At 49.1% G+C, this 14,258-nt stretch overlaps 1 protein-coding gene across 1 annotated transcript; it reads left to right on the top strand.

The window, feature by feature from the left end:
* Window positions 1–213: 213 nt before the first annotated feature.
* On the top strand, window positions 214–12,310 carry LIN28A (lin-28 homolog A (C. elegans)). The gene is made up of 4 exons (XM_004678655.1): window positions 214–244; window positions 722–906; window positions 11,224–11,408; window positions 12,094–12,310. Exons 1-4 carry the CDS (start codon window positions 214–216, stop codon window positions 12,308–12,310), a joined length of 618 nt encoding a protein of 205 aa, XP_004678712.1.
* The last annotated feature ends 1,948 nt before the right edge of the window (window positions 12,311–14,258 follow it).

Consider the following 14,258-nt stretch of genomic DNA (forward strand, 5'->3'; position numbering starts at 1 on the left):
GAGGGGAGGGGAGGGGAGGGGGCTGCCCGCGGGGGGTTGGGTCATTGTCTTTTAGAATTTGGGAGCCTTTGAAAAGCCGTGGGCCCTCCCACCGCTATTGTGCTGGGGAAGATGTAGCAGCCTCTTCTCCGAGCCACCCCTTTGCCTCCGGACTTCTCTGGGGCCAGCAGCCGCCGGACCAAGGGCCCGGGGCCGCGGGCTCAGCCGACTACCATGGGCTCTGTGTCAAACCAGCAGTTTGCAGGTTCGAGCTCGGGACTTATCGGGACACCTTAGGCTGTAGGGGCGCCCAGGAGCCACATAAAAGGGAGGTGGGGAAGTGTCCCTCAGGTTGGCCGACGGACCCCTAGTCTCTGCGGCCTCCTGTTTCAGGGGGCCAGCTCTGGAGCAAAGAACACTAGTGTCCCAGCGGTGTGCTCGCCGAGGCAACGGGGGCGGGGGTGGGGGGAGAGAAGAGGAGGGGCCTGCCCGGTCATCTGTCCCCGGGCAACGTGTGGTGGGAAGAGGAACAAAACTTTCGGGGCACAACTAGCCTCAGTGTAAGCTTGGGGAGCGCGGGAGGCGACCTGGACAGGTCTTTTCTCGCCCGCTATTTAGTAGCTGCAGTTTCCTGGCTGTCCACCCACGGGATGGACCCTAGGGTGTCCCTGCCGGGTGTTTTGAGAGGGCCCTCCAGTTCCGTGCCCCCACGCCCCCAGCTGAGCGCCCTCCCAATCTCCAGGTGGCTGCGCGAAGGCGCCGGAGGAGGCGCCGGAGGACGCGGCCCGGGCTGCAGAAGAGCCGCAGCTGCTGCACGGTGCCGGCATCTGTAAGTGGTTCAACGTGCGCATGGGGTTCGGCTTCCTGTCCATGACCGCCCGCGCCGGGGTCGCGCTTGACCCTCCGGTGGACGTCTTTGTGCACCAGGTGAGACCGATTCTGGTAACTTTGCCGTGAGAAAGGGATCTTGGCGCGCATATCCAAAGATGTGCGGACGGACTTGAATAGTGGCTTGAAGGACTTTATTGTGCGTCCCCATCTTTGTGTGGCACCCCAGTTCGAAGCCCTTGTTAATCCCCTCAGAAGGGAGTTGAGGGACAGTGCCTGTTAGCAGCACCCCCACCCCCTTCCAGGAACCCCTCTGACTTACCACGTGTCTGATACCTCCTTCCCCTGGGAAGGGGGCAGGGGGCAGGGAGGTGACCCCATGTGGCAGAAACTAAGGTTGTATTGTGCTTGCCTGTGGGGGGAGGGTGAGCAGGCCGGCCAGGCAAGCACATGCCCGGCCAGCGCGCAAGGCCCTGAGACCCCAGCTACTTTGCACCAAATGACTGGAGCTCCCAGCTGGAGAGGGAGGGTTCTGTTTGGGACCCTGTGGGGCAGAGCTGCGAAGTCAGCCAAGTCTTTCCCAGGTAGTCAACCAAAACTCTGGGTGAGTTTGGCAGATTTTAGAATGACTGGGAGTGGGGGAGAGGAGTGCGCAGTGGAAGACTTGAAAAGTCCAGAGGACCATCTCGAGTCACACAGTTCCCGACTGGGCTTCTGCTGTCCAGTTCCCACAGTGAAAGAAAATCTGGAAGCCCAGGTCAGATTCCTGGGCCAGCTGGGAGGGAGTTAGGTCACAATCCCAAGTTCTCAGTTAAAGCAGCATGCTGCTGGTGAAATTCAGTGTCTCCGGGCAGGGGGTGGGGAAGCAGCCTCTGGACACATTCTCCTCAGCTGGCATTTATGGCCCCCAGACAGCCATTGATTGCTGTCCTCACATTCCCGACCTCAAACAAGGAGCCAGAGACTCCAGGATTCCCTCCTCCCTGGCCTCCTTCCTCACTCCATCCTAATTATTTTAGAAACATTACTGGATGGCCCCGGGACTCCTGCCTCCCTAACTACCGAGTAAACGAAGGTGCTTCCCTTCTCCCGCCCCACCTTTGCGATTTGAGCCGGGACCTGGGATGAAAAAATTCCTAATCCCTGGCCCAGTAGGTTGACACCAAGCCGGGCAGGGAGGGGTTACTTCGGGGAGGTTGGCTTTAGGAGCAGTGGGGGAGGGGGAAGGAGGATGTGGGGATTAAGGGTTGGAGCCTGAGGGATGGTATTCTGTAGGGGGAGGGGTCGAAGGGGGAGATGCTGGGTAGACTGGGTCCGAGGCAGCAGGGAAATCTCAGCTCTACCCCTCAGTAAGGAGGTTGAGGGAGGATCCCCAGGATCCCTGGAGATGGGACCAGCCAGTTAATTTGAGGATCACTGGGCCACTGGAACATCAGGCAGGAGGGTCTGCGGCGGAGTGCTTAGCTGTGCCCTTTCCTCCCCCACCCCTTGTTCCCCCCACCAGACCTCTAGTTCTGACTGGTGGCTTTGCCCCTCCCTGTCTCATTTACATATGTGAATGATAACCCACAGGAAGTAATTGTGGGAGAAAGAAGGGAATTGGCCTCTTTAGATCTATTAAATCACTTTATTACAGGAACCAGCTTTGAATGGCCCTCCTCAGCGGGGCGGCCAGCTCCCCCACTCTCCCATTTATCTGATCACAAAGAGATTAAAATCTTTCAGGTCTGGAGACCGACTGGACAGCTTCCCTAACTTTGGGAGGCTTAGAGTGAGAGTCAGACCCAACATTTTCTTGTCTCCCTTCCAAAGGTTTCTAAATAAGGAGAGGGTTAAGGGAATGTGGCCCCTCACCTTCTGGGGGTTCTTGATGATATCCAGGTCTCAAAAGGTTTCCTGGAGCAAACAGCTCTGTGCTGCGGCAGTCACAACTAACTGTTGGGTGGAAGGGAGAAAACCGGGACCTTAAGGTTTGGGAAGGAGGGCGCAGATGGTGCTGCTTCAGATGGATTAGCTGGGAAGTAATCTTCAGGGTCCTGGAATGTCCAGGGACATTCCACAGTTGAATAAGTTATCAGGAGGGAATTGAGCTGGGATAACGAATTAAGAATTTGTCTCCCTAACAGCCTCCGCCTCCCAACAAGTCACAGAGGACAATGACTGGTGGAAATTTCCTGAGCCTTAACCTGGTAGCTGTGGGACTGGGGTTGGTCTCAAATCCTATCTTAGTAGTTGGTAACCCAGACTTGTGATTCCAGTTCCTAAACTTGGAAAAATCTGAAATAACCCTGGAGATCTAATGTACAGGAATTTAGTAGGTCAGGATGATCCCTAAAAGTTGCCATGGGGAAGGTCAGTGTTGAAGTGGAGAGAGTGAGAAGTTACCAAGAAACTTACTACCCTTTTTGGGGGCACTCTGGTGTGGGTGGTGAGTCTGAGACATTTGCCTGAGGAGGGAATCAAGGAGCTTTTCTCCAAGGAAAAGTTTGGGGAACAATTCAACGTCTTTATTTGCCTCTTAAGTCTGAGCCCATTTGGTACCCAAATATATTGTCCATCCTCCCTCTAAATACTGTCTGTCCCCACCCTGGAAGTGGGGGGCAGTTTTTGACCCTAAAAAACCAATAACCCATAAACCAAAGAGATTTCAATAAAAGTCACAGATCTTTGGTTCTAGAACTCTACCTGTTGCTGGGTTTGGGGGAATTTGAAGATGACACTGAATATGGCAAATGGTCAGCCCTTAAATCAGGGTTCTTGGTCTCCTCATGACTGAGACTTCGATCAGGTCTGCCACTCATTCTGGCATTTCTCAGTTGTGACCATCAAAAATGTCCCCAGGGTACCCCAGTATCACCTCTTTCAGAAAGAGTTCTGCCAGGGAAAGATGGAACAAGAAAACATTCTCTTGTCTCCTGTTTTCCAGAGATTCACCAGTTTCAGAAATTTTGATGACCACTTGAACAGTTTTGGCTTGATTTAGACTTCTTGTGGCTCAACTCCACACGAAGGTAGCAACTTCAAAATGAGAAAAAGTTCCCCTCAATTCCCCCTCTCCTCTACTCAGAATTCAAATCTGTTTAAATTCCTGTATTAAAAGAATTTGAGGCATAAGAGCCCACATTTGACCACAGAACTGAGTTTTCGCTACAAGGGGAAAACAATACTGAGGAAATTGCTGAATCCATACGGATTTTTTTTTTTTTTTAAGATTTATTTATTTTTGTAGGGATGTGAAAAGATTCACCGGAGATACTGGGGAGCAGAACTGGCAGGTTGACTGAAATATACTCTTAAGGAGAGCAGTGGGCAGAACAGGGAAGGTCAGTTTTGTCATGTGGGTCAGTTCCTTGGCCTCAGTGGCTGTGGATAGCTTCATAGTACTACGACTTAACCCCTTGCACCACCAGGAGCACCTGGTTTCTTAAAAAAAAAAAAAAAAAAAAGGCCCTCCCTGTGGTGCAAAGGGGTTAAGTCACAGCACTATGAAGCCTCCCACAGCCACTGCAGCAGAGTTTAATCCCCAGCTGGGAGATAAGTAACCCCTGTCTGGCCTGCTACTCCCTTCCCCAGTGTATTTCAGTGATTCTGCCTGTTCTGCTCCCCACTCTGTCTCTTGTGAAGACTCTCACTGCCCCTGCACCGCTGGCCTGTACCCCAGCTCTGTATGCAGAAATAAATAAATCTTTATTTAAAAAAACCCAAAAATCAGGTTGGGAGTGGTGGGAACAACCCAGGCAGGGTCTAGATAAGCCCCCCCCCGCTCCGTGTGTCCTCTCATTATTCCCCTCCTGTCTAGTTAGGATTGTGCTTGTCTTTTGTCTTATCCCCTCTAAACTTGGAGGACAGGGGCTAGTCTGGTTAGTTTTTCTAGTTCAGGGAACTTGATAGATGAAGGAACAACGGTGAAGCAACTCCTGAGGCATCAGGTCCACTTAGCGTTTGGGGTTTTGTCATACCTTCCTTCAGAGAAAGACCAAGATAGAGAGGGGATGTTAACTGTTTCTGGACCTGGTACCTGGAATAGGACCTGCCCTTATTAGTACAAAGTCCTAGTGAAGATGTGTGGCCCCGCTGTTGAGCCACAGATAGGGTCCTCGTTTGTATTCATGGACTGGGATCTATGCCTGGTAGTTCAGTAGTTCTTTCATTCCACCTTAATAAGAAAAAACATTGAAAAAGTAAGTGAACTGCTTTTGAGTTCCTGGGTAATAACACATGAGTTTGTTTGAACATTGTGGGATCTTCTTCAGGTCTTCTCAGTGAGATGTGCCTTCTAGACTGTTGCAAAATAGTCTGTGCTACTCTCCTGAGCAAAACTTGTATGAGGAACTTCTTCGACCTTGTAACTAACTGATGACTCTGTTGCCTGCTCTGCAGATGGTTTTCAGTGACCTTACCCAGGGCAAGGTTGTTGCTAGAACATTCCTAGTCAAATTATCCCTCTCTCCACTCTACTGGAATTCCAAGTTTCTGGGAAAACTACCCTAGGCAAATCAACCTCTGTCTCCTTCCTACAGGCCTATCTATATTAAGTCTTTATGGGAGGTCAGGGGTTAGAAATTATCTGGGTTTAGTTATTTAATTCAAGCTGGAAACCTAAGCCCAAGGGATGTAAATAAATGGCTTTTGAAATTCCTTTTTTCTGAGGACTCAAATTAAAATGCCCACCCCTAAAGGAGCTGGGGGCGAATCTGACAGTACTTCTGTTCACAGCTCAGGACCAGGCAGCAAACATCCTTCCTGGCTTCCTGGGGCCACCTTTGTCCACAGGCTGGTGAGCAGCGCCACCTGGTGGTCAGCTCCGGGCAAGAGGCAACGGTATCAGCTGAGTGATGCAGGATTGGTGTGTGCTGTATGTAGCCTTTGGTTCTGCACATCTTCCCCACCCTCCCTGAAGCACATCATCAGATAGCATGGTTTTAGGAAAAACAGTTCCTTCTCTAACCCCTACTAAACCTTACCTTTAGGAATAAAGTTCAGGTTGCCTTGGGACTGAGTCATGAAACTTGTCATCTTTTTTAATGTTGCTACTAGAAAATATTTTCTAAGTCTATGCAACATGCCTTATGTTGCACGTGTTGATTATAGACTCGAGCTGGCACATAAAGTTTGGTTAGCTGCAGTCAAGTCAGTACAGCATTGCCCCTCTTGTGACTGGCAAGGGGCTTAGTCCTTCAGTCCATGACCTCGGCTGTGACATGGGAGCATAATGAGGTCTACAGGCTCATGTGCTTGGTGTGATTTAGGGACTTTAAAATGTACAGTACTTAGATCACAGCTTAGCCTAATTTAACTATTAGTGATTTGGGATGGCAGAGAACTTAGCACTTCGAGGCACCTAGAACTTGGGGGGTGTAGGCATGCATTGGGTACTACCGAACGATAATGAATGGGTGTTGTGGAAAAGCTGAAACATGGATGTTTTATGGACAATCCTGTGACCAAAACAGTATCCTGAAATTCTAACTCTTTTGTACTAAAGGTGTGATGTAGTAAAAAGTGGGTAACCTTAGAGCTAGAAAGGGGCTCAGTTTCTATAAATCTGATGTGCTGCTATTACTGATGATTAAAGAAGCAAAGTTTGTCCCAACTTCATAGTGGAAGTAGATGGGTTGCCGGAGAAGGGTGGACTAGGAACGTGGTCAGGTATTCAGGGAGCAGAAGACTTAAGTACTTTAACTGGTCCCATTCCTTCCTGCCATTGCCGGCTCCCAAATGTCTTCTGCAACTGTTTGTCTACTTATATGCCATTTTCTCCTATGAGATGGGGACCCCTGCCCTCCTCCTTTGAATAAGTTGGGATAGGACTTTAAAATAATTTATTTAAAAAAAAAAGATTTATTTATTTATTCATACAGAACTGGGGTACAAGCCAGAGGAGAAGGGGCAGTGAGAGCATTCACCTGAGACAGAGTGGGGAGCAGAACAGGTAGATTGAGGAAATAGACTGCTGAGAGGAGCAGCGGGAGGGTCAGGAGAGGTCTGCCAGACCATATGGTCACCTGGGGGGAAGGCAGGGATCGAACTCTCAATGAAGCGACTGTGGCTCACATGCAGTGCTGCATCCTAATGCGTTGCACCCCCAGGGAGGGCCCTAAAATAATTCACCTGAATAAATAACCCTAATGCAGTTTCCTGCTTCAGGGGTTTGGCGGCAGGCCTATGTGGAAGGACAGGACAGCAGGTTGCAGAGAAGGGAAGATGGCTGCTGGCGGTGACTTTGGCAGGGAAGAAAGGTGTCTCTGTATCCATTTCTCTCACCATGACCATAACCCCAAAGGGAAGAGGAAGGAAGGAACGGATGAATGTGGTGAATGGTTGGGGGGTGGGGTGGGGGCGTATTCTGCAGCCCTGGAACTCCAGGAATCTGACCACCAGAACCAACCAGTGTCAACTCTTTGTTTCCTGGGGCTGGGCTCTATTGGGGGAGTTCAAGCCTTGCCCCTCCCCCCAGGCTCTTTCTTTTTTGGAGGAGATGGGGAGAGGGGCGGGGCTCTGCTTTGTGTGTGGTTGGGGGTAGGGTGGTGGTGGTGGCAAGAATTTCAGGCTCCTTTCTGATGCTGGCCTGTGAGGCTGACTCGGGCTGCAAGCTGATTACCTATCTGATAAGAGAGGAATTCAAACTATGTGCTGGAAAGGGCGGGTTTGGGGGGCAGGGAGCCACCCTGGAGACCACCAGTCTAACTCTTGACCAGTGGTGAGGTGACTTGCAGGGAAGGGGGGTTAACTCTTTGAGAGCCTTCACAGACCTTAAATCCTTCAGTGATGGAGTGGAGGACCTGAGAGGGTTAGTCCCTTCACGCTGTCCGGGCTGGTATTATCCTCGTTCTCACCCCAGCCTCTGCGTGGAGGCTTGTGTGGACTCGAGCAATTTTCCTGAGTGTCCCCAACTAGTTAGTGATTACCTCCAGTTTCTTGACCGTTGTCTGTTGGTTAGTCTCTCCTGATCCAGAAGAGGAGGTAGATCACGCCGTTCTGAGGATTTGTGTATGTGGCAGGCAGGGTAGGGGTTCGCTATGTGTCATGCATGCAGTTTCCCAACACACCTACAGTCTGGTTTCGCCCTGTTTGGCCAGCTAGCAGAAAGGGGGGCATGCCCCTGGGACTGTTGCCGCGGATTCCAAGCCCTTGTCTGTGGTGACCCCAAACCAGCAGCAGCACCCCAGCTGGAGTCCAGTAGCCAGCAGGCGGACAGGAGCGGTCTGCGACTCCTCCAAGATGTCCTGACACCGGATTCTGCCATCTCCTGTCCCAGCTCGCGGAGACCCCTCTGACGTCACATCCAGGTCATAGCTGTGCAGCAGGAAGGATGGGTCTTTTCACCTTTCTCCTCCAGGGTTCTGTTTCCTGCTTTAAAGCCATCTCTCTCCCCCCCCCCCCACATTGGAATGGCTTGAGCCATTACCTCCTTGGCTTTCTGTGGGAATAGAAAATAACAAGAGGATCTACTGCTTTGGAATGTTTCTGTGGAGAACTAGAGCTGAGCACACATACTCTTGACATCCCGTGGCCACATGGTCTTGGTTGGACACTGGAGTTCCTCTTCCGAGAAAGAAGGATTTCAGGCCCACTGGTGAATCATGAACCAAGCCCCTGTAGCCAGAAATTGTCACCCCCAGATGCATCTGGCACCTGGGCCTGAGTTCTTAACCAGTACCCACTAAATGAATAAAATCTAAAGGATTGAGGAATTGGGGATCACTCATGTCCCGGTTTGCAATATTCACTCCCTCTTCCCCTGCTTAAAATACTGTTTACTTGTGTTCTCTCCAGCCAGGGTGAAGTGTGCGGGTGTCCCTTTTCCTCCTCTGAGCTAAAGTTCCTAAGTACTATACCACGTGCTCTGTGGGTGTCTTAATAGGCCCTAGAGGAGTCTAGCTGGCTAGAGCCTGGGAGAGGCGTGCCTCTGCTGACCTGTCCACGCAGGGGTGGGACACGTGGCATGGGCTGTGGGCTTCAAGTTAGGAATCTAGGGTTCTTCTGACCCCAGTTTCACCACTTGCTGTGTTAAGGGCTTCTCCCTCCCTTTTTGTCGATGGTTGCCACTTATTTGCAAGTGACAGTATTTTCAAATATTGGTGTAGGAACTCATGGAGTTGTAATCACTTGTTTGTACATTTTCTAAGCCTTTTTCCTTTAACAGGATTATGTGATTGTCTTTAAAAAATATATATATTTTTCTGCATACAACAACTAGGGTACAGGCCAGAAGTGTGGGGGGTGGCGGTGAGAGGATTCACCAGAGACAGAAAGAGGAGCAAAACAGGCAGATTGACTGAAGTGCACTGCCGGCGTGGGCAGCGGGTGAGACAGGAGCGGTCTGCTGTGCCTGGCTGGGGATTGAACTCATCTGTAATGGCTGCTGATAGCTTGACAGGGCTGAGGCTTAACCCTTGTGCCCCAGGAAAGCTCCTGGTTATTTTTTCTAAGTCAGATAATAAAAATCTGCCTCCACGAATTCATGGTAAAGTATACTAGACATTACTTAGGGTCAGAAGGAAGCAGCAAACATAACTTTACATTCTTCTCAGTGGCTACGATTTTTTATCAACAACACATTGGACAGAGGTATTGTGCAAAGTCTTTTGCAAATTACCTACTTAAATTCTGTTCTGATTTCTTTTTGATAGTAGTGGCCTTTTGTAGTTTTATCAGTTGAATTGTCTTATATTTTATTTTCTTAACCTAGTGAATTCCTGTGGAATGTATTACCCATCTATACTACATAAAAAGTGTATTCTGGTTTTAGTTCCAAACTGATTTTCTCGACAATATTGCATTGTTGATTTCTCCATATACATAGATTTCTGAATCCACTAATCTGTCTTTAATCCACTGATCTGTCAGTTTATATCACATTGTCTTTTTCCTTCAATTTTCAGTAAAATCTTTTTATTTTGTTATTGTCCAGAGGCGTTTTATTTGCACGTGTGTATTAACACCCTGAGAAAAAGACACCCAGGATATTCCCTTGTTTGTGTTTTCATCTTCTTTCTTCATGGTCCGTAATGGTAACTGGTGTTCAGTAAAATGAACCAAACGGAGGCAACAGAAGCAGGCTAGCCTGACATTTCTACATCTTTGTATTACACATCAAATCTGGGGCTGATGACTCCACACTTGTTTAAACCCTCCTGTGAGCGTCACAACAATGTCCCCAGCTTGCTTGTCATCGATGACTGCAGATTCTCTAGTGTAAACATGCTTCATCATCACAGTCAGAAACCAGTTGATGGCTTTGGAGCAAGACCTAACAAGAGCCTGGCCTTTGTTTGCCATCTTCACCTTGATGCTCTTGGGGTTCACGGCACCAGTATGGTGGTGTGGAAAGAGCAGTAACATCACTTTAATGTAATTCCATATTGGGAAGAAGGTTGCAAGAATAATACTAAAACAGAGTTTCATCTGTTAACATTGTACTCCATTTTTCTCCATAAGTTACAGGCATTCCTATCCCTAAATATGTTACTGTATATTTTCTAAAACAGGCCATTTTCTTATATAATCCACAGTGATCAGAATCTGGAAATTGAATAGTTGATAGGCTTATCTACCTTCCATATGCAAATTGTGTCAATAGATGTATTTTTCCTGGTGCACTGTCCAAACTAGGATCAGGCATTGTTTTATATATGCACAAAGGAACTGGGGTACAGGCCAGAGGTGCAGGGGGTGAGAGGATTCACCAGAGACAGTGGGGAGCACAACAGGTGGATCCACTAAAATTCCATGCTGAGGGCGCAGCGGGTGATACAGAAGAAGTCTGCTGTGCCATCTGGGTCACTTCCCTGGCCAGGGCTCGAACTTGTGCTGCTGTGGCTGTGGAGACTCAACCCCGGCACCAGCAGACAGGCCCAGATTTGGCACTGCTTTGGTTTCTTCAGTTTGTTTTTTCCTGATCTTGGCATTTGGAAGTAGACAGGTCTGTTTCATATATAGCAATTTTTCTTGAATTCTTGTAAGTGGTATGTGTGGGGTGTTTTTATACTATTATAATAGTTTATTTTTACATCAGTTTTTTTTTTTTTTTTTAAGATTTATTTGTGCATACAGAACTGGGGTACACTGTGGCCAGAGGCTCAGGGGCGGTGAGAGGCTTCACCAGAGACAGAGCGGGGAGCATTGGCTGGGCCAGGAGAGGTCTGCCGCACTATGTGGTCACTTCCAGGGCAGGTGGGAATCGAACTCAAGCAGAAGTGGCTTTAGATTCTGCGCCACCAGGGAGGGCCTGTAAGTGGTGTGTTTTAAGAAAAAAGATGTTCCAGCATCTGTTCATATAGCTGTTCTTGTTAATGTCAGGCTGGTCTCTTGCTTATAGTTGCAGTGATCTTTTGAGTACCGGTTTCTTCACTGATAACAGTGAAAACATTATCTTTCTGGTGCTTAAAAATCAACCGTGTTTCCCTCCCCCAGAGCAAGCTGCACATGGAGGGCTTCCGGAGCCTGAAGGAGGGGGAGGCAGTGGAATTCACCTTTAAGAAGTCTGCCAAAGGCCTGGAGTCCATCCGAGTCACTGGGCCTGGTGGTGTGTTCTGCATTGGGAGTGAGAGGCGCCCCAAAGGAAAGAACCTGCAGAAGCGCAGATCAAAGGGCGACAGGTAGGAAACTGGCTTATATGGGTTGGCAGAGATGGGGCGCTCTTCCCACCTGGCCATTATTTGCGCCAGGTTGCCAAAGATAAAAAAATGAAGCCTGTGGTCACTGGCAACATGTGGATGCTCGAGGTACCTTTGGTGATGCCCGGGGAGAGCACTTAGTGACTGGCTCCTTCTTGGCACAAGCAGTATTTACGAACTAAAGGAGAGAATGGGCATGAAAAAGTAAAGTAGCAGGGTCGAGATGGTGCCTGTACCAGGTCTCCAGGCTTCTGGGACCTCCAGGTCTCCAGGCTTCTGGGACCTTAGCTCCATACTCAGTGGCCATTAATTACAGTCTGACTCCTTTAATTTCGTCTATACTTTTAACGAATGGCAGGTACAGATTTTTTAAGGTCATGGTAGAATCTAGTGTGGCCTGCAGTGCGGGTGGCGGGGGGAGCCCATGATTCTTTTCTTGGTATCCCCGTTTCTTCAAGTTGCATGAAACTGGGGAGATCGTCTAGACAACAGATTTGAAAGAACTTAGATCACCTCTTTCTGTTTTTCCTTTTATAAAAATAAGGAGCTTTGTCTCCATGCAGGGAAGTAAATAGAGCAATAGGACCTAGACCAACTTGGGCGCCCTTACTCCACTGAAGGCTTCTGATCTCTTTTCTCACAACTTGACCGTCTGGCTTTGTGCTAGGTGCTACAACTGCGGAGGCCTGGACCATCATGCCAAGGAATGCAAGCTGCCACCCCAGCCCAAGAAGTGCCACTTTTGCCAAAGCATCAGCCATATGGTGGCCTCTTGTCCGCTGAAGGCCCAGCAAGCCCCCAGCTCACAGGGGAAGCCAGCCTACTTTCGAGAGGATGAAGAAGAGGTCCACTCCCCTGCCCTGCTCCCAGAGGCCCAGAATTGAGCTGGAGTGGGCGGGGCTATCCTGTGATTGAAGTTGGAGGAGCAGGCATCAATCGGCAAAGTGGAGAAAGTGGGGACAGGAGGGTGGGTAGGGGGCAGCTGGTACTGCCATGTAACTCAGGCCGGGGTCCATCCATAGCGTCACCCCCTCTTCCTCTTGGTGGGGGGAAGGGGTGAGGCAAAGGAACTCTAACCATGCTCTGTCAGATGCACGAGAGGGCTTTGGGGGGAAATCCCTCTCCGCTTGTTTTATCTGAGTCTCCACCCCTAGGATCTGAGGATTTTGCAATTGGCCTGCATAGGGAAGTTGTTTTCCTTTGAGAAAAGGATATGTGACTGTTCCCCATGCCACAAGGAAAAGGTTAAGTACGAGACCAGATTGGTGGACCCGACCCAATGGCCACGGAGCCTGTGGGAGGGACTCTCGGGGCTAAGGCAGGGTTTTCCACATCTTTTCCTCATGACCCACTCTTGGGATAGGCTATTGAAAATTGTCCCAAGCAGTGGGTTGTGATAAGAGGTAAAAGGGGTGACTGGGGGAGCAGCTGCAGAATTGTTCAAAGCTCACTCCCCATTCTGGGCCAATGTGATTTTATTTATTTGCTCCCTTGGATAGCTGCACCTTGGGCCCCACTTTCTCCAGGATGCCAACTGCACTAGCTGTGTGCGAATGACGTATCTTGTGCATTTAACTTTTTTTTTTCGTAATATAAATATTCTGGTTTTGTATTTTTGTGTATTGTAATCTAAGGCCCTCATTCCTGCACTGTGTTCTCAGGTACACAAGCAATCTCAGGGATAAGCTGGCAGCAGCTCCAGGCCTGCACAGCAGGGATACTTTTTGTTTTATCATCAGGGAGAACAACTACTTGGAGTGTATAGCCTACTGAACTACCTCGTTTTGCCAATTAAAGCTGGCTTTTCTGTCATAGTGTCCTCTTATGACGGGAGACTAGGTCTTTGCTGGGTCGCCCCATGATTGATCTCCTTCTAATGGAAGATTGGAAATTGGTTTGAACATCAAAGGTGGTGCAGCGACGTTAGGAGAGGCTGAGCCAGGGGAAAGGCACTGAAAAATCACCAATATCAGGTGAGGGCTGTCTAGAGGGTGAGAAAGAATTCCTGTTCTAGATCTCTTAATTCCTCGGGCACAGGGCTCCCTTTGCACGCCAGCTCTATCCTTCCCTAGATTGGGCTAGGTCTAACCATGCACATCAGGGCGTGTGTGCACAGGTGTGTGTGTGATTAAAAAAGAATGGCTAAGGATAGGTTTTAAGAGCGATTATCTGTATCCGTCTTGAGCTGCCCAGGGGTGGATATAGGAAACAGGAACTAAAATCCTTCTTGAACCACCTGGGCTTTCACAAGGGATGGCTTCTCTGTGGTTGCCCAGAGTCGGTGTCCTGCCCTGCAACAGCAGTGATTACAACTGGGGGTTAGCCAGGGAGACCAGGGGGTCTTGTTTATAGGATCACTGCAAATCTACCTCACTGTGCTGAATCAGGGCAAATGCAATAGAACACATCTGGTGCCTGGGTTCTTGCCTCCCCCAGCTGCTGCCCCTCTAGTTATATTTGGGCTGGTAGGACTTCATGGATAGCTGATTTGGTGATTGCCAGGTGGCCTCGTTTGTGTAAATATAATGTGTTGGTCTTCTCCATGTTCTTTTGGGGTTTTATTGTTTACAAACTTTGTACAAGAAAAATAGCCAAAGCATCTTTGACAAAGCTTCTGCACCAGGCAAAAAGATCTGAAGCAAGCTTGGGGGGCCCTTGCGGTCTTGAGCCATCCTTTCTTTTGTGTTCCACTTCCCCTGTTAACTATTTTGGAGCAGATCTTCTGTCCCCCAAACTTCTGCCCTATAACCTACCCTCCCACCCCCATAAAAAGCCTGTACACATTAAATTTGCATTGTTTCCACAACTCTCAAATGATTTGTGCAAAAACCT

This window comes from Condylura cristata, unplaced genomic scaffold (genome assembly GCF_000260355.1).
Source record: "Condylura cristata isolate star-nosed mole 26May11 unplaced genomic scaffold, ConCri1.0 scaffold00008, whole genome shotgun sequence".
Classification (NCBI taxonomy): domain Eukaryota; kingdom Metazoa; phylum Chordata; class Mammalia; order Eulipotyphla; family Talpidae; genus Condylura; species Condylura cristata.